At 43.4% G+C, this 23,074-nt stretch overlaps 1 protein-coding gene across 1 annotated transcript in view; it reads left to right on the forward strand.

Moving 5' to 3' along the window:
- Nucleotides 1-23,074, forward strand: part of LOC124788966 (ATP-dependent translocase ABCB1-like) — an 88,287-nt gene that overhangs the window by 32,912 nt on the left and 32,301 nt on the right. Inside the window, exons 8-12 of the mRNA XM_047256256.1 lie at nt 2,585-2,755; nt 8,671-8,878; nt 14,831-15,090; nt 18,278-18,382; nt 19,288-19,449. Coding sequence (XP_047112212.1) covers nt 2,585-2,755; nt 8,671-8,878; nt 14,831-15,090; nt 18,278-18,382; nt 19,288-19,449 — 906 coding nt within the window. The remainder of the gene's footprint in view (nt 1-2,584; nt 2,756-8,670; nt 8,879-14,830; nt 15,091-18,277; nt 18,383-19,287; nt 19,450-23,074) is intronic.

The raw sequence follows: 23,074 nt of genomic DNA on the forward strand, positions 1-23,074 counted from the left end.
AAGACACCAGGTCATACCTGTACTAGCTGTGCGACTGAGTTCTGACTTTGCGAACCAGATTCTCACAACAGTTGATAATGAAGGATTTGGTGATGGTTGCATCTGGTGCACGTATGAAGCACACTTCCACATGAATGAAGTCGTGAATAAACAAAACTGGCGATTTTGGGGTTCCGAAAACACCCTGTGAAGCGAAACCATGTATTCTCCCAAAGTTGCTGTTTGGGCTGCGGCGTGCAGGAGAGGCATTATTGGACACTTTTTCATGCGAGAAACGATCACTGGTGAACGTTACGTTACAGTTTTGGAACAATTTGTCACCATATAGCTAGTGTTGGAGGATCGACCAGGCACCGAGAGGTTCATGCAAGATGGGGCCAGACCAAATCTCACCGAATAGGTGTTTCGCTTTCTTGATGAATCCTTCGGGAATAGATTCACTGCGTTGCATTTACTGGAGATTACAAGGAGATTTTGGCCTCCATCTTCGCCCGATCTGACTCCTTTTGACTGTTTCTTGCGGAGCACATAAAAAGACACTCTCTATCGGGACCACCCACCTGAATCAATTTGCGTTGAAACACTACAAGATGTGATGACAAGTTTCGTAGTTCGTTTGCGCCACTTCTGTTCTCCGAGTAATGGACATTCTAAACAGATAGTGATGTGATGCACTCTGGTACGTTAAAAAGTTGCATAGCTTGCAGCATCATCTATTTCGAAACTTCTGTGTATCACAATAAACATATCATTTTTTGCAGTCGTCTATCGATCTTAGTTTTAGAGATATTTAATTTTGAAATTAGGGACTCTTTAGCTAGACATCCTGTAAGTGTCTTGACAAGCGTGTAACTCGCTTTTAAATCTCTCTACACTCTTACACTTCTGGTTATCCTGTGTGTGTGTGTGGGGGGGGGGGGGGGGGGAGTTGGTATTGTAGTTCACATGTGAAATAATTGTCTTTAGGATGCTGTATTGCTGTATGTCGGTCATTCTTAAGAAAACTGACGAATACAGAAGCAGTCGGAAGATGTTATGCGTCGTATGGATGTTAACGAAGGACTTGTTCCACTTAATTTATCGTAACTGAAGCAAACCGTGTAACTTTGCACATTGCAGTATAGTAATTTAATTATGATTTATTTGCTTTTTAACCCATTTACCTTTTTTTCTGTGAAAATGATTTTACAGCAGTACTACAAGCAGTCACCAAAACGTACGTTGTAAGACACAGAGCAACGAACAAATGTAAAAATACTGTGATGTGGCTGCCATAGCTCGGAGAACAGCTCAGTATAGAGTCGTTGTGCCAATGTGCCATTACACTGAGTGGAAGGATACATGAGGTGCACACAGCTAACTCTTCACCAGTAAACATATATGCATTTCTGTGTAACGCTGTTAATGTACAACTAGCGCTGCCAGAAGAAGAAAGCTGAGACAGATGCAGCAAGTTCCTGAAAACAAAGTTGAGGGCCAGGAGTAAAGTGGGCCGTACTATTGTCAACAGCAAGTAGCTTGAGTGAATGGAACAAGTTTGCTTGCAAACAAGACACACAGTACATTGTGACAACATTTGCACTATTGTTTGGGACAAGACAGATACAGAGATAAACGGATGTAAGAAATCAACCAAACTGTAGTTCCTCTGTAATTAGCTGGCGGAGACCAGGCTTATGTCAAAATATTCAGCAAATATCTCCGAACAACCTACGAAATTTTGTTGGAATTTGATTTAGGGTCTAAATTAATGTGAGCACTTCATAACGACGATCTCATCAACTCCCACTCTTCTCTTCTTTATTCGCATACGGAGCGCTAGAAGAGAGACTATCAGTGGGACACTATGTAATCCCGAAGGGTACCTGCTGTCTCAAATATCAGCCAGTCTTGTGTGGTAACTACGAGTAAATACCATGCCTACTACTACTACACACACACACACACACACACACACACACACACACACACACACACGAAGGTGTGCTGCTGCTTCATGATAAGTGCTGCTGCTTCATGATAAGCACGTGTCCTCATCGCAAATGTACCGTAGAAGTTACGACAACGCGAGTGGGATATACTGGAGCCCCCGCCCCATAGTCCTGATGTCTCCCATGCGATTATCACGTTTTCGTTACCTTGAACACGGGCTTGAAGGATCGACGATTCCTGTTGGACCAGGATGTGCAGCAGGCAGTTACAGACTTGCTCACGAAGCAGGACACAGTGTTACACCAAACGGGTATCTTCCACCTGGTGCGTCGGTGGGATGATTGCCTCAGTGCTCACGGCGGGTTTGCTTGACTGGTATACCGATTCTGGACCGTAACGCCATCGAACGGAAACTTTTTCATCACCCCTACCACGACTAGTGACTACGAAAAATTAGCCTGCTTGGGGGGACAATACTAAGAGTGATGCCTTTACTCATGAGCCAGCACCAATGAAATAACTGACGGGTGTCGATGGGGAAACACATGGAGGCCGTGCCCTAAAGTTCCAGACTTCCACAGGTGCGCATACCATGCGGAGATGAACACTGGAAACGTGTTAGTGTCTGACTATGGAACAAATGTATTTGCAGGGCTACGACACAATGGTAGGAGAGCGCGGGGCCCAGCTGTCGGGCGGCCAGAAGCAGCGCATCGCCATCGCCAGGGCGCTGGTGCGCCGCCCCAAGATCCTGCTGCTGGACGAGGCCACCTCTGCTCTGGACACCGGCAGCGAGGCCAAGGTGCAGGCCGCGCTGGACAGGGTGAGTGGCGTCCACTTCTTGCTCAAAACTCAATCCACAAAACCAGTGTCCCAGTAATGCTCTGAATCCTACTTGTCGGTGTGAGCTGCAGTGTGTAGAGGACTTAACAAGGACAGTGTCCGTGTTTGATGATTTTCTGTGTATGTGTCTAAAACTTCATTCATGGCCAAAAGTGGAGAAACGGGGTTCTAAACGAAATGACAAATTTCAGGGACACAGATTTCATCACCAATTTCAATTCAGTACAGGTACAATATAAAATACAGTACGCTGGCGTGAAAAGTAAGGACGACAGTAACTTCAGTATAATGTTTCTGTTGTGGTTGGCAGGAGAGCCATCACCGGGTTACTAGAGGAAGCCGAAAGGCACGCGTTTTAGCTCACGCAGGCTGGCGTGAGGCGTGGAACAGGACAAGGAAATTAGAATTTAGAAAAAACGGACGTAGCTGGTGGAATACTTAACTTTAATCCATTAATGGTGAACGTCGCTCTTGACGGTACATGATTCACAGTATCAGTACTAACTGGTAATGGCGCCTTGCTAGGTCGTAGCAAATGACGTAGCTGGAGGCTATGCTAACTATCGTCTCGGCAAATGAGAGCGTATTTTGTCAGTGAACCATCGCTAACAAAGTCGGTTGTACAACTGGGGCGAGTGCTAGGAAGTCTCTCTAGACCTGCCGTGTGGCGGCGCTCGGTCTACAATCACTGATAGTGGCGACACGCGAGTCCGACGTATACTAACGGACCGCGGCCGATTTAAAGGCTACCACCTAGCAAGTGTGGTGTCTGGCGGTGACACCACAGTTTCACCGACATGTAACACAGCTCGATGAAACTGGGGCCATACGTAGCAAAAACTGCTACATTATTGCTCAGGAGGTAAAAGAAAGAAATACGCAATGAGGCGAACAGAAATAAAATTTTTATTCATAGACAATTGTTACACTTAAGTCGCTCCGATTCATGATGGTTTTCTGAACATTACGAAGGATGGCACATGGTGTGATCACCATAGACGGCCTGCATGCTCTGCAGCGTCGTCCCATGCTGGCCACAAGCTTGGTAAGGAGTTTTCGTGGTATGGTGTTCCTTTCCTCCATCAGCGCGGGTGACAACTGTTGGATAGTCATTGGTGCATGTGGACATACTGAAGTGTGCCTCCGCAATGCATCCAACACATGCTCGATGGGATTTAAGGCGGGAGAACCATCAGACCATTTGCCGAATATCCCTCTCGTTCCAGAAGCTCCTCCAGCTGCCCTTTTGGATGCGGCTGCAAATTTTCATTCATAAAATAAAGTCAGGGTCGAATACACCCCTACTACAGTGTCGCAATAGCGTTGACAGTTGACTGTGTCGTGTTCGATGGTCTGGAGTTCAGTTCTTGGGGCTTCATACGTTCCCACAAATCGGTATACGAGGGTACGTCTAGCACTGTCGAACATGATCGTTTTGGTGGTGTAGCTGTTATGGTGTAGGGAGGCATATAGATCGCATGCGCGTGCAGACCTCCACACTCTTGAAGATGTTGTACTCGTAAGTCAAAATTATTGACACTGTACTCCTTCCTCATGCGCTTCTCCTCAGGGATGCACTCTGCCATGACTTCATTTTTATGGATGACAGTGAGCGACCGCAGGATATTTGGCGAATGGGCTGCCCTCCCCGTTCTCTGGACTTCAGTCTCATCGAACTCATGTGGGATGTGTTGGGGAAAAGTACTGCATCACGTCGACATGCCAGCAGTTGTCAACCGTTCTTGTGGAGGAACGGAGCGCCTATCACAAGAACTTACCAACGTTTTGGCCAGCACGGGAGCACTTTGCACAGTATGCACTGCCGTTCGTGGTGATCGCGCGTCATGTTAAGAACCATGTCCTGCATTTTTTAATGGCCGGGGACCAACACAAATAGGCGTGCCTTCACTGTGACAATTTTCTTTGAATACTTACAAGGGAACCTCCCCATCGCACCCCCCTCAGATTTAGTTATAAGTTCGCACAGTGGATAGGCCTTGAAAAACTGAACACAGATCAATTGAGAAAACAGGAAGAAGTTGTGTGGAACTATGAAAAACATTAGAAAATATACAAACTGAGTAGTCCATGCGAAGATAGGCAACAACGTCTGCGGAAACAGAGGTCCTAGGTTCAAGTCTTCCCTCGAGTGGAAATTTTAATTTTTTATTTTCAGTTTATGTGACAAACTCTTACGTTATCATCACTTTTTTGGGAGTGATTATCACATCCACAAGAAAACCTAAATCGGGCAAGGTGGAAGAATCTTTTTACCCATTCGCTAAGTGTACAAGTTAGGTGGGTCGACAACATATTCCTGTCATGTGACGCACATGCCGTCACCAGTGTCGTATAGAATATATCAGATGTGTTTTCCTGTGGAGGAATCGGTTGATCTATGACCTTGCGATCAAATGTTTTCGGTTCCCATTGGAGAGGCACGTCCTTTCGTCTACTAACCGCACGGTTTTGCGGTGCGGTCGCAAAACACAGACACTAAACTTATTACAGTGAACAGAGACGTCAATGAACGAACGGACAGATCATAACTTTGCGAAAATAAAGAAAGTAAAATTTTCAGTCGAGGGAAAATTTGAACCAAGTACCTCTCGTTCCGCAGCCACTCACGCTAACCACAGGACCACGGCGCTCCTGAGGCCAGAGTTTCCTTGATGTTGCCTATATTGCTTATGGACTACTGAGTTCGTATATTTTGCTTATTTCGTAGTTCCACACAACTTCTTCCTGTTTTCTCGATTGATCTGTGTTCAGTTTTTCAAGGCCTATCTACTGTGCCAACTTATAACTAAATCTGAGAGGGGTGCGATGGGAAGGCTCCCTTGTTAGTCATTTCTGTTCATCTCATTGACTACCTCTCTCAGTTACCTTCTGTACTGTCCGCCCCTGGTAGCTGAGTGGTCAGCGCGACAGAATGTCAATCCTAAGGGCCCGGATTCGATTCCCGGCTAGGTCGGAGATATTCTCTGCTCAGGGACTGGGTGTTGCGTTGTTCTAATCATCATCGCCGAAGTGGCGTCAAATTGAAAGACTTGCACCCGGCGAACGGTCTACCCGACGGGAGGCCCTAGTCACACGACATTTACATTTACCTTCTGTACGACACTGTAGTAGTTTTTTCTATATATGGTCCAAATTCTACCAAGCTATGTTGACGCACCATCCAAAAGATACTTTCATCCAAAAGTTTTGCAGAGCATTGTACTCGAATGTGGATTCCAGTAGTAATATCTTTTCCAGTTCTTTAAAATAGTTTTTCCACTGTCATTTTTAAAGTCGTATTGTCACAGTCCCTCCTATTGTAATATATTTCATCAACTAATGTCATAGATGCGATAGCAAGATGCGCAGAAGACAATGCAAGTGACTGATCGGCACATCGTCAGTTAAATCGAAGCAAGCGTTGTTTTGACTGCCGTCTTGTCTCTGCTACACAATGGATTTGACTGTGATGTGCACCAAGTGTCCACTGCACGTTTATGGACAGTGACCAACAAGATCCATGAAGCTGTGGCATTCAAGGCAACTGAACACACGACAAGAAGACAGCAGTTCAGTTATTAATTAATGTTATTTATGTGTACACCTGACTATCGAACGAAGTGAATATTGCCTCATTAGGTTTTCCTTTTTTCTCTGCAGAATGGTCACATCATATGGTAAGACTGTACAGAACAATTTTAATATCTATTTGTATTTTTGTAAAATGTTTTTGTGTTGCCATTGTAACCAGAAGGTGAGGTTTGTACCTCAAAACATGCAGCTTCATTAAATAATAGAACAAATTTCCTCACTGGTAGCCGTCTTTAAAAAGCTCATCATATTTTTGAAACAGTCATGGTCGACTAACAGTCAACACAGATTTAAATATGTGTAACATCTCATCATATGATAAGGCAACTCTCAAGATATGTGTTTCGGATGGCGTCAATAAGTCACAATAGGCCAATACTGAACAAGTTATCCATCTCGAGACCGCGGTACCGATGTCGATTTAAAACTAGCCTTGCCTCATTTTTAGGGTTCATACCTCACTCGATAAAAACAGAACCCTTGTAGGATCACTGTCCGGCCATCTCTTAAGATGCCTTTTTCTCAGGAACGGGTAAACATATCAAGTTGAAATTTATCATACCGGTACATACTAAGGTCTGTGGTGCCTTGTCCGTCTAACAAATTTAATCTTCTAAGTCAATGCAATCAAAGGAAACAGCGATTTATGTCAAATATTTTGTTATTCGCAAACTCACTCATCAAGACCGATATGGTTACTTTCCGTTGATCTAGAATCGTAAAATTTGGCAACAAGCAAGTTTTCGGAATAGAAGTAAAGATAAAAATTCGAAAATTGTTGAACTGTAATTATATCACATAAAAATATATTTTTGATATAGAACTTATTCGTCATCCATCATAAGCATGACAGAAAAATTTTACTGCATGCAAACATACACTGAAGCGCCAAAGAAATTTGGGTAGGCATGCGTATTCAAGTACAGATATATGGAAACAGGCAGAATACAGCACGGCGGTCGGGAACGCCTATTAAGACAAAAACTGTCTGGTGCAGTTGCTAGATCGGTTACTGATGCTGCAATGGCAGGTTATCAAGATTTAAGTGAATTTGAACGTGGTGTTATAGTCGGCGCACGAGCGATGGGACACAGAATCTCCGCGGTACCGATGATTTTCCCGTACGACCATTTCGAGAGTGTACCTTGAATATCAGGAATCCGGTAAAACATAGAATTTTCAACATCGCTGAGGCCGGAAAAAGATCTTGCAGGAACGGGACCAACGACGACTGAAGAGAATCGTTCAACGTGACAGAAGTGCAACCCGTCCACAAATTGCTGCAGATTTCAATGCTGGGCCATCAAGAAATATCAGAGTGGGAGCCATTGAACGGAACATCATCGATATGGGCTTTCGGAGCCGAAGGCCCAGTCGTGAACCCTTGATGACTGCACGACACAAGATTTTACGCCTCGCCTGGGCCCGTCGACACCGACACTACACTGTTGATGACTGGAAACATTTTGCCTGGTCGGACGAGTTTCCGAGCAGATGGATGTGTACGGGTATGGAACAACATCATGAATCCATGGAGCCTGCATGTCAGCAAGAGACTGTTCAAAATGGTGGAGACACTGTAATGATGTAGGGCGTGTGCAGTTGTAGTCAAATGGGACCTCTTATACGTCTAGATACGACTCTGACAGGTGGCACGTACGTAAGCATCCTGTCTGATCACCTGCATCTATTCATGTCCATTGTGCATTCAGACGGACATGGGAAATTTCACCAGGACCATGCGACACCTCACACGTCCGGAATTGCTACAGAATGGTTCTAGAAATACCCTTCTGAGTTTAAACACTTCGGCTGACCACCAAACTCCCCAGACATGAACATTATTGAGCATATCTGGGATGCCTTGCAACGTGCTGTTCAGAAGAGATCTCCACCCCCTCGGACTGTTACGGATTTATGGACAGCCCAGGATTTATAGTGTCCATTACTATAGAACTACTTCAGACATTAATAGAATCCATGCCACGTCGTGTTACGGCACTTCAGCGTGCTCGCGGGGGCACTACACGGTGATAGGCAGGTGTACCAGTTTCTTTGGCTCTTCGGTGTAAAAAGTTGTACCCACGTTTCAGAATATAAATAAAAACGGTTTATTAAATCTCCTCCCTCTGCATATAACAAGTTTAATCCCTGATCGTTTCGTTTTGAATGTTTAGGCTAGTCTCAGATTCCCTGGATGGATGAACATAATGAATTTTGTTTCTGAAGTCTCAGAGCGCTCAGTCCTACTCCCACTTGGCCAGTTTCCTTTGTCACCTGAAACAGCTCTTGTGTCGCTGGCAGGCCAGTGTTGGTCAGACGACGGTTATCGTGGCGCACCGGCTATCGACCATCCGCAACGCGGACAAGATCGTGGTGATTCACGAGGGCCGCGTCGTGGAAGAAGGTCCGCACGACCAGCTGATGCAGCGGCGCGGCCACTACTTTGACCTGGTCACCAGGCAGACGAGAGAGGCCGCCATAGAGGCAGCACCCCACGCCGAGGACAAAGGTGGGTGCCTCTCACGCGTCCTCAAACAGCATATGAGGACAAGTCAATATATAAAGGCAGTTTTTTTCTACTCCAGAGATTGGTATTGCTTTTACATTTTTTTGGTACCGCTATGTTTGGCCCCCTTCCCTGTTCCATTCGCGAAGGGCGCGTGGTAACAACGATTGGCGGTTAGCTTCAGTAGGGCTCCAGTTTATCTGAATTCTTCGTCGTGGTCATGCAGCGAGACGTATATGACAAGACGTACATTGTTACCTGCCTCTTCTCGGAGAATACGGCTTTGAAATTTTAACAAAAGACCTCTCCGCTATCCACTACGCCTCTGGTGCAGCGTTTGGCTGTGTAATTTGCCGGTCATCTTGATAAAGCTCTCGTGCCGTTACGATCCCGTGACGAAACTCGTCACTCTTCGTTGGATCTTATCTCCTCCATTAACCCAACCTGGTGAGGGATCCAAGAATTTTGAGCAGTACTCAACAATTGGTCGAGCAAGTGTTTTGAAAATCACGTATTTCGTGAATGCGCAACTTCCTTTAACGTTTTAATAATGACTCTCAGATTAGCTTATGCTTTACCTATAATTTTCTTTATATACTCATTCCACATTATGTCGTCCAGGATGTTTAATCCTAGGCAATAACGGTAAATTATGTACCGTTTCCAACGCTTAGTCATCTATTTATGCGTGATATGCTACATTTATTTCCGTTCAGGGTCAACTGCCAGTCTGTGCACTAGTTACAGACCCTCTCCAGGTCTTACTGCAATTCACTAGTCTCCCGGTGCTGTTACCTTCTAATGGTCAAATGCGTCATCCGCGAAAAACTCATGGACTTTCCGAAGTTGTCCATTAGATGATTTATATATATCGCAAACAATAGCACCATCATCACATTTCCTTGGAGATCTCTTAACATTACCTCCTTTAAGGGGACCCAAAGAGCTGTGTGTTTTCCTTGCTAAAACTACAAGTTTTAGGTAAATGTTTCTTGGAAACCGTTTAAGATAGTATGATGAAATTTTTGCAGATTGTTAAACAACCTTTATTCAGTATTACAATTTTTTTTGGGACCAATGGACTGTAATATGAAAAATTAATATTTTTTTATCTGAATACTAATATTTTAACAAAAAATATAACATAGAATATCTCATAAAAATTTTTCTGTAACATGAAATTCAGGAGAAAAATTTTAGGGTAGTAAACTTACATAGTACAACAGCATGTGAAACGAGCCCTGTATGTATTATGGTTTTAAAGAAAATGGTACTTATAAAATAAAAAAATGTAAATTTGAGAAACGAAGCTTTAAAATATGTTACCTGTTTAGAACATCCCAGCTGCATAGGATGGATTGTCAGGGTCATCAATCCTACTTAACAGTTTTTATGTTTTTTTCTGTCGAAGTTTGCTCCCATAAGCAAATTGTACCCTTTAAGCATTTCTTATTCTTTCAGAGTGTATCGCAGCCATGAATTGAATTGTAAAGCATCCTGGTTTTAGTCCTAGTCTCTTCAGAACTTCACTCTTAATCACATTTCCTTTACTTTAAGCAGCTACTGCATCATAGACTCCAAAATGTAGAGTACTAATTTCAACAAAAACTCCAGATTACATTATACACATTCTCATTGCAATTTTGTGTTTTTCCAGGTAGACATTTCTCCAATAATGTTCCATTTGACGTTTCTCTAAATGTTGGCTTAATTTCTTCCATAATGGGTGCAGGTAAATTTTGTTTGTGGTTGTAGATGTCTCCTGCATTTTTCACGCCATGACAATGGACCAGATGGACATTGCAGATGCCCTGATAGAATTAAAAATAAACATTCTGGAAGCTATCAAGCTAATTATAATGGAAGCAGAGGTGGTATAGAAGTTAAAGGGGTAAAGAAAATTTTTGAAAGGTCTATCTCATGGTACAACGCTAGATATGTCAATTTGCTAGGTGATATTAACTGCAGAAGTTTCAAAACAACTGAAGAATTGAAACACTATGGTAATGATATTCAAGTAAAAAAGCTGGACTGTATTGGCCACATTCAGAAGAGACTGGGGTCAAGACTGAAGTAGCCCAGAGCAAAATTAGGAAGAAAGCAACTTACTGATGGAAAGCCTATTGGAGGTAGGAAAAGGTTGACAGATGATGTCATAGGCATATTGCAGAGATATTATTAGCTTTGTATAAGGCAAACTACTAAATGTATAAGTGATATTAGAAAGGCAATTTGGGCATTATTTTTTCATACTATGTCGACAGACGGAAAACCTGTTCACAATGTCCAGAACATTACACAACATTCGATAGTCTACTGTAATGTTCCACAATGATCTAGGATGTACTGGGATGTTCCCGAACATTCTGGAATCTTCCCGAATGTTACAGACTATTCCCGAACATTCCAAAACATCCCGGAACATTGTGGAGCATTCCGGAACGTGGTAGAATGTTGTGGAATGCTTTCGTATACTCTCGAATGTTCTGAAATGTTCTCGAATGCTCTCGAATGTTCTAGAAATTTCTAGAGGGCGAACCTTCCCAGCCCTTATATCTTCAAAGGCACGCCTTCCAGTTTAAAACGGGAACCATCTTCACAGATGGGGGATAGGCGGCTACTACACCATATAACTCCATTGATCGTACAGTGACTTGGTTCAGAGTATTAGGGTAACGCACATTGAACACTTGCTCTTATAATATATATTGATTAAGTAGCTTATCGTAATATTGGCTACTGCGAAAAATATTCCAATACAACCTTAGGAAAAAATTATAATTTCGATAAACCTTACGCGCCTGGTACTACCCTGTCTCACCTTACTTGGTTCAGAGTATAAGGGTAACGCACATTGAACACTTGCTCTTATAATATATATTGATTAAGTAGCTTATCGTAATATTGGCTACTGCGAAAAATATTCCAATACAACCTTAGGAAAAAATTATAATTTCGATAAAACTTACGCGCCTGGTACTACCCTGTCTCACCTTACTTCTTATAACACGCTTCTGCAGTCCATTAACACTGCCAGTAAGTTGGGCATTACGAAAAAAGTATTATGTAGCCCATTAATACATGGATATATGAAAAATGAATTAGCTTCTTCCTTTGAATAAAATCGGTTTGGGTATTAAGCCAAGTCATTATAAAACACTACAGCGGTGCACTTCAGAGGTGACTAACAGCTGCATTCTGGTGATGATCTTCCGTTACAGACAACCTGTTTCTGTTGCTCGCTTACCTTAAGTGATAGGCGTTAGCAATCGAGAAGGCAAGCTGCTGCGCCGCGCGCGGTTAATATAATATACCAGAGCGGCCACAAGATACGGCATCTGTTGAGATCCTCGAAGGACTCCGCAGATGCGCTCCACGCTGCAGGCATGTACGAACTTTGACGTGGATGCGGCGAAGCCTACGTTGGTGAAACCGGTAGACCGATTAGCACTCGCTTGTCGGAGCATGAACGCGCGAAAGAGGCGACACAATAAACCAGCTATAGCTGAAGGCCACCAGGTCTGTGACCGATGTATATTAATTTTCAAGAATCTCACGTGCATGCTAATTAGCCAAGGATTCGGCATTGGGATGTTGAAGAAGCTATCGAAATAACTGAACGCACTAACTGCATAAACAGGATCGATGGATGTATGGATTTTAAATTGTTGGGTGCTTAACAGTGTAGCCATCAGCGCCCTTTCTCAAGACTTTGGGACTGATGTATGAGTAGCTACTCTGATTAAAATCAAAAGCAAAGGCCATGTAAGTGCAGCCACAGTCATAAAAACGTTCACGTACCATCTCCAGTAGGCCTATATCTATTCATACTTTTGTTACACGTAAATAGTATTAATAAAAGAGTGGGCTAATCGACTGCATTAAGATGGTTGCTCGACTACGGAACTAATAGGATGAGACAACTACCCAAAACCCATTAACACCTTCGTCCCATTAAACTGGGCAGTAGTCTTCATGCCAAAGAAAACGTTAGCAATGAACAGGGAGGATGACAGCAAACTACCGACAGCCTAGCTGCTAGCCTGTGTTCGCGAGCCAGTAGCTCCACATGACCCAAGTTCAACAATATGAACAAGCTGCCACCTGAGAATTGCTGTGCGGCATTGTTGGCGGGAAAACACTACCCTTGCGTTCAAGTCGCCGATTCGCTGTTACTTACCAATCAGCGGCCAGAGCAGCACAGGCTGCTGTACGGCGACTCTTCCATAGCATTCCTAACTTCGAATTGGCGAATGACATCCCAAAGTGTGATGTCGATAGCCAACCGAGAACCAACAGACGATAGTATTTAGGGGAAGATCTCTACATCTACATCTACATTTACATCCATACTCCGCAAGCCACCTGACGGTGTGTGGCGGAGGGTACCTTGAGTACCTCTATCGGTTCTCCTTCTATTCCAGTCTCGTATCGTTCGTGGAAAGAAGGATTGTCGGTATGCCTCTGTATGGGATCTAATCTCTCTGATTTTATCCTCAAGGCCTCTTCGCGAGATATACGTAGAAGGGAGCAATATACTGCTTGACTCCTCGGTGAAGGTATGTTCTCGAAACTTCAACAAAAGCCCGTACCGAGCTACTGAACGTCTCTCCTGCAGAGTCCTTCACTGGAGTTTATCTGTCATCTGCGTAACGCTTTCGCGATTACTAAATGATCCTGTAACGAATCGCGGCGCCCTCCGTTGGATCCTCTCTATCTCTTCTATCAACCCTATCTGGTACGGATCCCACACTGCTGAGCAGTATTCAAGCAGTGGACGAACAAGCGTACTGTAACCTACTTTCTTTGTTTTCGGATTGCGTTTCCTTAGGATTCTTCCAATGAATCTCAGTCTGGCATCCGCTTTACCGACGATCAACTTTATATGATCATTCCATTTTAAATCACTCCTAATGCGTACTCCCAGATAATTTATGGAATTAACTGCTTCCAGTTTCTGACCCGCTATATTGTAGCTAAATGATAAGGGATCTTTCTTTCTACTTTACATTAAACTTGTCTACATTGAGATTCAATTGCCATACCCTGCACCATGCGTCAATTCGCTGCTGATCCTCCTGCATTTCAGTACAATTTTCCATTGTTACAACCTCTCGATATACCACAGCATCATCCGCAAAAAGCCTCAGTGAACTTCCGATGTCATCCACAAGGTCATTTATGTATATTGTGAATAGCAACGGTCTTACGACACTCCCCTGCGGCACACCTGAAATCACTCTTACTTCGGAAGACTTCTCTGCATTGAGAATGACATGCTGCGTTCTGTTATCTAGGAACTCTTCAATCCAATCACACAATTGGTCTGATAGTCCATATGCTCTTACTTTGTTCATTAAACGACTGTGGGGAACTGTGTCAAACACCTTGCGGAAGTCAAGGAACACGGCATCTACCGGGGTACCCGTGTGTAAGGCCCACTGAGTCTCGTGGACGAATAGCGCGAGCTCGGTTTCACACGATCATCTTTTTCGAAACCCATGCTGATTCCTACAGAGTAGATTTCTAGTCTCCAGAAAAGTCATTCTACCCACCGTTATCCAGCTGTTAACTCACTCTGAGGAGGACCACTGTAAGAACGGTCGAAACTTCGATGTTTTGCTTTAGTGTTTCAAATAGCCAAAGTGTTTTATTCAAATTGCAAAAATTTGGAAATTTGCGGTAGGGTCTTATGGGACCAAACTCCTAAGGTCATCGGTCCCTAAGCTTACACACTACTTAATCTAACTTAAACTAACTTACGGTAAGGACAACACACACACCCATGCCCGAGGGAGGACTCGAACCTCCGACGGTAGCGAACCGCGACAAGACGCCATAGACCGCGCGGCTACCCCGCGCGGCTATTCAAATTGACACTTTGGCTTTTTTTTCTTCCTAAGTGTACATATTGTCGTCTGAGGTAAGTTTCTGCTACGTTGCCGTTGCTTTCAGGCGCGGGACTGCAGAAGCTGGATAGGCTGGTGAGCGTGCGCAGTGACCACTCGGCTGTAGAAGAGGAGGAGGAGCTGACGGAGGGCCAGCGGCGCCTGGCGGAGCGCTACGAGGAGCCGGCCGTGCAGACGGCGACGATGCTGCAGATCCTGCGCGTCAACAGGCCGGAGTGGCCGCTGCTGGCCGGGGCGACGCTGGCCGCCGTCCTCAACGGCTGCGCCATGCCCGTCTACTCCGTGCTCTTCGGCAGCGTGCTCGGGGTGAGTGCACAGCAGAGCTAGAGTCTTAACAAAACCTTCGCCACGCTCCCGTCTCGTTTCTGCCCCCCCCCCCCCCCCCCGGCGATAGTAGCGCCCCAAGCGGCCAGCTAGCAACACTTCTAAATACGATACCGGATAAGCGAAAATACTTACGTTTATACGGATTTGGAACAGTTTTCACAATACGGAATGTACCTAGTGCCATAAACGTCGACGATGACTAAACAATGAAACCAAATTTGTCATTCCATAGTTTCCTAAAAACCCTGAGAGGTTCGCAACATATCTTACAGAACAACTCCAACGTGCAGATATTTATATGCACGTCAACAAAGTGGAGTTTTCTTCGCTACACTTTCAGCCAAATCAGTGAATGTTGAAAGTATGAAACCTGAAAGTATGAAACCAATATGCAATACAGGGTGAGTCACTTAACATTACCACTGGAAACACCCCCCAAACTGCAACAAACACTGATAACCAATTCCACAGACCGAAAGTGAGGAGAGGGGCTGGTGGAATTGGTTATTACAAACCACGGAGAAATCCACGGAAGTATGATTTTCAACACATATTCATGTTTCTTTAAAATGGAAACCTGTCATTATTTTTAGCACAACTGAAAATAGAAACAAATACTTAATCAAAGCCGTTTGTTACATTGTAAAATGTTAATTACATCTGGAGTAATTTGTAACGTAAAGTTAACGCTTGAAACATCAGACGTTCAGTGGCATGTTGTAACAAATAATATCTGTAGGGGTTTGTTTACGAAGACTACGATGTTTACAAGATTGGCTGTCTCAGTTTCTGCATGTAGCGCTTTCTGAATTAGTCCTTGTACTCAGAATAACTGTAGAACATTGTTTTACCGTAGTTCTTTGTAGTTTTTTCGTTTGACGCTTATTTCGTGAGATATTTGGCCCGGTCACGATCAATGGACCACTCTGTATATATAAGGTGGTGATCTCTTCAGTATGGATGCGCACCGGACACAAACTCTTATCGGCGAAATGCCGCAAGTAATGAGGAAAATGGGCAAGGGGCACTACATCAGTAGTATGTGGATAAGTTGAGAATCTGGGTCTGACGGGAGGTGTGCTAGGGTAGTCCATGCAGTTGCAATGACCGCCGTGTCTGGACGCTTATTTGTCAGAGCATCTGCCAAGAGAACAGGAGACCCGAATTCGAATCCCGGTCAGGCACAAAAATTTCGACTTTTCTCATTGATTTCAATCAATGCCCACTCGGAGCCAGTGTCTGTAATTTCTTTGTGCCCTGAAGGCATTACTTTCAGGAAAAACCACATATGTTGAAGAGAGCTTGCTTTATCCATGCACACTATTTTTCAGGCAGTAGATGCTGGTATATGGGTAGATTCAGTCTTCAACATTTTCAAAAGACGTTAGACGCTGCACCACATCATCGCCTTCTACACCAGAGACGATCACACGGAACATTACGTTATATTGGACGACGAATAATCTACAGGTGCGAAAGTAACATTGGATAAACCCCAAGGCAGCGTGAGAAGACCTCTAATGTTCTCATTGTTAATGCACACAAAGAGTTAACTAGCGCTTCACCAGCGACTGGGCAGCGCAGCTGCATGGCGGCCTGCAGTCAGCAGGGAACAGCGCGTTGCTGTCGCGGCTGGAGTCCTAGGTTACTTTTTATGCTTTACTGTCTCTTTTAATACATACCGATAAAACGAACGTCGCAGTAGACTAAATTGTGCCGCTGTACTGAATGTGCATTAAAAATTCGCTTTGAAATCCATTTTGTTTGTAGCGGGAAATAAACCGACACCTTCCGTCAAGAACGGTCGTCACTTGAAAGACGTGATGAGCAGTATTTCTTTGGGATGGCTGCAGCTATTCGCTGCAAAAACGAAGTTGCAAATAACTACCGAAACACCAGAGAAAACGAGGCTGGAGACTCTTTGGAGGGACACCCTGTATTTATAACATACTATCATGAGCTGAAAGACCGATCATTATTTGATTACTGTCATTTTTCAGTTTTAAACATGGCTGTTTCTCACCTAACATAGGAATTACACAGCCAACCGGTTGCAAATAACTGTTTGGTACATTGACCTAGCTTTTGACACCTCTTAGGATATGTACATAGGAATGAAATTTTTAGAAACCCTATAAAATAATAAACAAAAAATTAAGTATGACGGAGAATATACCAAGATGACAATTATCATAACGTACAAAGGTTACTTGCGTACAATTACATTGTGAGAAAGCAATGGTCAGAATTAAGAGCGCATATGCTCAAGTTAAAATATAAAAAGGAACACGTTCCAGCGTCTGGCACGTGTGCCTAGTTAGGAACAACATCAGACTGGCAGGCCCACTGGCTTACACTGCTGCCACGAAAACAATACAAGTTGCGCCGCCTGTCGGGCGCGGACAGTGAAATGTGCCCATTTGAAACATTATAACAAAAATAATTGAAAAAAAAGACAGTTAATTTTTAAAAAAATACAAAGGAAAAGAGCTTAATGTATTTTTGAAAATACGCTAGATTCAAGAAGATTAATTATAACTAAGAGCCATCTATTATGCTTTACTGAACTTACTATTACGTAAGGAACAGAATAATATAGAAAAATTATACAATCAGCTGTAAAATGCAGAAAATATTTGCATGAAGGTAACTTTAGTAGCACACATCAATGAGATTCGAAAAAAATGATGTTTCGGAATCAGAAGCAGGAAACTATAGAAAAAAGAATAGAGGAATCAAAGTTCCGCGAGCAGTGTATTAAAACCATCGAAAAAATTTTTGTTACGTAGTTGTAATTGTTCATTTTCTGCGATGTTCTGCTTCAGTTTTAGGTTTTTACACTAAACAGTATTATTCAGCTTTTTTAACGCTGTCTACTTTTATTTCTTCTTGTTCTTTGAAGCATTTGTGACATATTTCTTTCCATACAACCGTATAATACCCTCTAGCATAAAAAGTGTTACGAAATGTGTTTGATGAGTATTTAGAAAAAAGCTGTTTCCAGTGACTTGAGTAATAAGAGATTTTTCCCCTTTACCTGTCTCTACTGTATTTCAACTTCGATAGCACTTATTTCCTGCAGTTTTGTATCAGTTATTTCGATCACACTCATTAATACTTTACAGTCTGCACTAAAGTGTGAGGTCATAACCTTTTTGTTTGCCAGGCCCTCGGGACTACCGATCCTGTGGAAATCCGTAACAATACCAACATATACTGTCTAATGTTTGTCATCCTCGGAGTCGTCGCTGGGCTGTCCTCTTTTATACAGGTTGGTATTCATGCTTTTAACAGAAGTAATCATAGTAAAATAAAAACTCTAATTATACAGATTCTGGAGGTTTATGATGCTTCTCTCGGTAGAAGATCCTACTACACCTTGGAAACAATCTGAATTTTACGAACACACTAAGAACTGCTGTAAGCGTTTCTATACTGTATCAGATTCCGTTCTTAGGGCACAATTTCCATTTGGTATCTTTTAAAAACGAACGAATGCTTGGATTGATAGTTTCTGTGAAGTAACAACGTTAACTGAAGATACAAATTTTCAGTATTCTGGAATTACGAATCAGAAATATACTTCAGATTTGTTTCTTTTGTGTAACCCTCTGGAATAATTAGATTGTTGCTGATGACACCTGCCCTGGTACTGTGCAATGTAACAAATAGCAGTTAAGGTGAAGAACGACGTTCTGGTAGTAACAGCTAAAGTGTGTGCCTGGTTTTTAGATCACGTTAAAACTAATATTGTTCAAATTCTGAGATGTCACTCTTGTATGGATAACGTTATACAGAGGAATTTTATTTTTAAATTGAGGCTGACACAGTACCTTCATCACTTTTACAAAGGAGGTCACTACAGGGAAGCAAAAACCAGAGTATCACATTGGAGTGTGTATCTTCTCACGCGTTTTCCACTATGTGCCAAAAAATGTAACTCATTCGTTCTCAGAAGGCCTTAGTATCAGCCCACTAGAGATAGCTTTTCATGAGTAGATGAGACTTATAGCAAATGGGCTGCACATAACGTAGGAGAGTACTTCTTGCCGTATAAATTACTCTTAGCGAGTCATTTTTACTTCTGTGGTGGGAATAGATAGAAAGTAAATGATATACCAAGTAGGCTACTATGTAGTACACCATAAGGCAAACACCGTATGTTTCGAACTTCAGAGCTACCTGTACGGCATCGCTGGCGAGAAACTGACGTTGCGCTTTCGAGAATTGATGTTTGATGCGATGCTGCGCCAGGAGGTGGCGTGGTTCGACGACAAGAACAACAGCACTGGGGCGCTGTGCGCCAGGCTGTCCGGAGATGCAGCAAAGATACAGGGGGTAAGTACGTAGGTGTTGCTGAAATACGTGCTATTATTATAAATTAACGATGAGACGTAACGTCCCATCATCAATCTTGAATATAATTTTCCTTAGTAGTAGTGCTCGACAACAAGCTAATCTGTTGCATCATAATGGAAGAAAACTGCTGACTCTTTCTTTACGCTGTACCGGGTGGGCAAAAGTTCGGCCGACTACTGATTTCCATCCGGCCCACGGGAGAAATACGTGCGAGAGAGAGCAAGGCCCATACATTACAGTATATTCCGCACGGGACGCATTTTCAGATATTTCCGCCGACGCTTGACTCATCTCGGGTTTGCGGCTCATGTCGCACACCAGTTTTGCGTACTCCACGCATGCGCAACCGAGTCTGAGTGTGAAGTGAGGAGCGTGGAGGAAACAGCTTGCTCTGTACAAGGGTGCGGGTAGAAGTATTTTCACTTCTGGATCAGTGCTGACAACACACACACACGTCAATTACTGTATGTTGCCTGTCTCTGTGCTACACAATGATAGATCGCAAAAGTTGGTAGCAGGCGAGAATGGCACGAAAATTACCGACTACTAGCGAAATATGCCGATTTGAACAACGACAACGAGGGCTATTAGTTGGTGAACGATTCTAGTTATCCATTGTCGATTCACGCGTAAAGTTCTGTTCTAGTTGTTTCTTAATTTCGTGCAAGTGTTTCCTATTCTCGTTACTCAGTTTATTCCCAAAATATCTGGCATTAAGAAGAGAAACGCAGATGCTGAATGTCGCCAACTCCAGGACGAATGCAGAACACTGCTACTGTTGAAACTGGAGGTAATTTATAATGAGTTAGCTGCTACCAGTTACCTTTATAGGCGTTTAATTTTCCATGCTCACATTTCAGGATGCCTGTCACCCCATCTTCATATGTTTACATTTATGAATCAGTCGTGAATATCGTTTTTCTTTCCTGACAGTGTTGCAGAATTTTACAACGGAAATTTTTTAAGACAGCCATTGTGAAACGCCGTGAGTAAGAAAACAACGTTCACTATGCGTAAATAAATGTAAACATATGTAGGTGGGTTGAACGTAAAGTGAATGGTATTTCAAAAACGCGTGTCTTGAGGCTTAATTTGTTTTCGTGGCGTGTCGAGAAACAGGTGCCATTGATATCTGTGCGCTACCCCATAAATATTGTCACGAACGCTTTAGTTTTCACTTTATGCGCCAAGACCACTGCTGTCGCGTCACGTGACGACGCAGTCCACGATCTTAATTAGGTATGTGAATCAGGCCCGCGGGTCACCAAAGGTTGCTCAAGCCTGGTATACACCGTTACAAAATAAATAAGTTCTTACAACAATGGGTAAATTCGTATACAAGCGCTAGTCATAAAGTTTTAATCATCACCTCGAAATCATCAGGCTACTGCTATGAAATGTGATGGTGTTCATTTTCTCTACAAACTGCCTGTTCAATGCGACAAATTTTTCTGCAGCAATGGATGACTGAGACTCCGGCTGTCGAAACCTGCATTTTGGCTCTTCAGGAAAGTACAGCCTCCAAAATCAATTAGTCGTCATTATGGAGAGGCCTGTCACGTAACGATTTCTTCGTCTGTGGAAACAAGAAGTCTGTGACTGCCATGCCAGGAGAATACGTGGGAGCGAGACAAAATTTTGTAGCACGGAGAAGGAGCACGTGTTGCTGTCGGGTGTAGCAGGGGTGATGCGTTGTCTTGGCGCATAAGGGTCGCTTCGAAAGCGTGCTTTATAGGCTTCAGTAATCTTTTTCCGGAGATTCTGGTAGCATGCTCCTCTGACGGTTGGTTCCTTACGAGCACAATCTACCAGCACTACACCTTCGCAATCCACCTTTTGCATGGTGATGGTTGGGTCTTGTTCGTTGGTGGTGGAGTCACGTGTTTCGACTGCTTAGACTTTTGTTAACTTCAAAATGTCGTGCAAGACGTTGAAAACTGATCCAAGACCGATTTTCACCTTTTCCGCTATCGCCTCGATTGAGACAAGAGGTTCTTCGGGCGCCAGGACCTCCGCTTCCCTTGCTATTCCCTATTCTTCACTTCATTCTCCGTCATTCGGGTTTGTTGGAACACAATGGAAGTACCTGCAGCACCTAGAAACTGTCATACAACGGAGCATTGTTATTGTATATTTCCATCAACTTGGCGTAGGTTGTTGGAGCGTTGTTCCCGTTTAAAATCAGAAAACGAACTACCGTGCCATATTCCACTCTATGAATAGGCTGCGCCATTTTTTTGTCTCCCCTAGTGGCGTGCTACGGTACTGTGATGCGGTGATATGACTGTGAACCAGGACTGTAACTTCAAACAAACTAATAGTGAACTATGTAACTTTATTTTTTCCACGTAATAACTAAAACTTTACCCCTTATAAAATGGTTTTGGCAATTCGTAGAGAAATTACAAAATTAATGATTTGGCGAAACAGTATTCGATATCTGAGGTACAGATGCCGAGCGCAGGTTTACGATCGAATTTGAGGTGAGCTGGCCCAATGTTCAAAAGGGAATGCAGGGAACTGTTACACTGCATGGCAAAAAGTCAGGGATATGGTTGTCGCATTTGAAAACGTGTTGTGTATCACGTCTGAATGTTGCAGTTACTGTAGAGGCGGCGTGCGGTAGACATGGTATCTGAGTAGCCTGCTACAGAGATATTTGTCGTGATCACAGCAGCACGTCACGAGTTAAACGACAGCGCTGATGACCTCGACGTTGAGCGCCCATAAGCCCCAACACACACACACGAGTTAAACGACTTTGAACCCGTGGTGACAATCGGAGTAGGACCTATAGGTCATGGCATATAGTAGATTACATAAGAGTTAAGATTTCCGAGGTACACTGTGTCTAGAGTGGATTTTCAGTTTCACGGATACCCTGTTTCGACACGCGTATACCGCTGCCCAGGCTGGCCGCTGTTGTTACACGAACGGACGTGACGTGGTCCCTGTAGTGCGGTATGTGGCGAATGAGGGTCTGTTGTGATGCAGATGGTCGCAGTGTTCAATTTGGGGCGTCTGGAACCAAGACTGTATGGTGCCAAAAGCACCGCATAGGCCCCAGCAACCGATGATCGACATCACATCCGGCTCCTCCCCATGGCTTATGGCCGCTCCATTTCTATCTGCTAGAACACGCAGACATGACGTCACTGCGAGAGTCGTCGTGAGAGTATGTGAGGAATGTGTACCTGTAATTTGGAGGCATTGCTGGTATATGTGTGAAGGATTGTGGAAGGTGGAGAGAAACGATGGAATTACCCACAAAGAGCTTATGGGGCATGCAGGACAGTGGGTTATAACACTACTGTCCGCTACTGCTATACTATAACCTCAAAGCTGGAGGCAGTTTGTATAATGAAATTATTTTTATTCAAGCAGTTATAGTATAAAGAAGCAGAGCAGTGTTACCCTCTGAGAGGAATTTTGTTATGCTGACCGTGTTGCACCTAACGGAGGTGGCTTATCGGAAGTGAAAGTCAAAATTACGTAAATATTTAAACAGTAAGAAACAACGTTTTACCTATCTACACTGTTCAAAGAATAAAGAAAACGGTCGCCAGTCTTATTAGGCAAGAGAATGAGTAACATTCTTGTTCCT

Source organism: Schistocerca piceifrons, chromosome 3 (genome assembly GCF_021461385.2).
Source record: "Schistocerca piceifrons isolate TAMUIC-IGC-003096 chromosome 3, iqSchPice1.1, whole genome shotgun sequence".
Lineage (NCBI taxonomy): Eukaryota > Metazoa > Arthropoda > Insecta > Orthoptera > Acrididae > Schistocerca > Schistocerca piceifrons.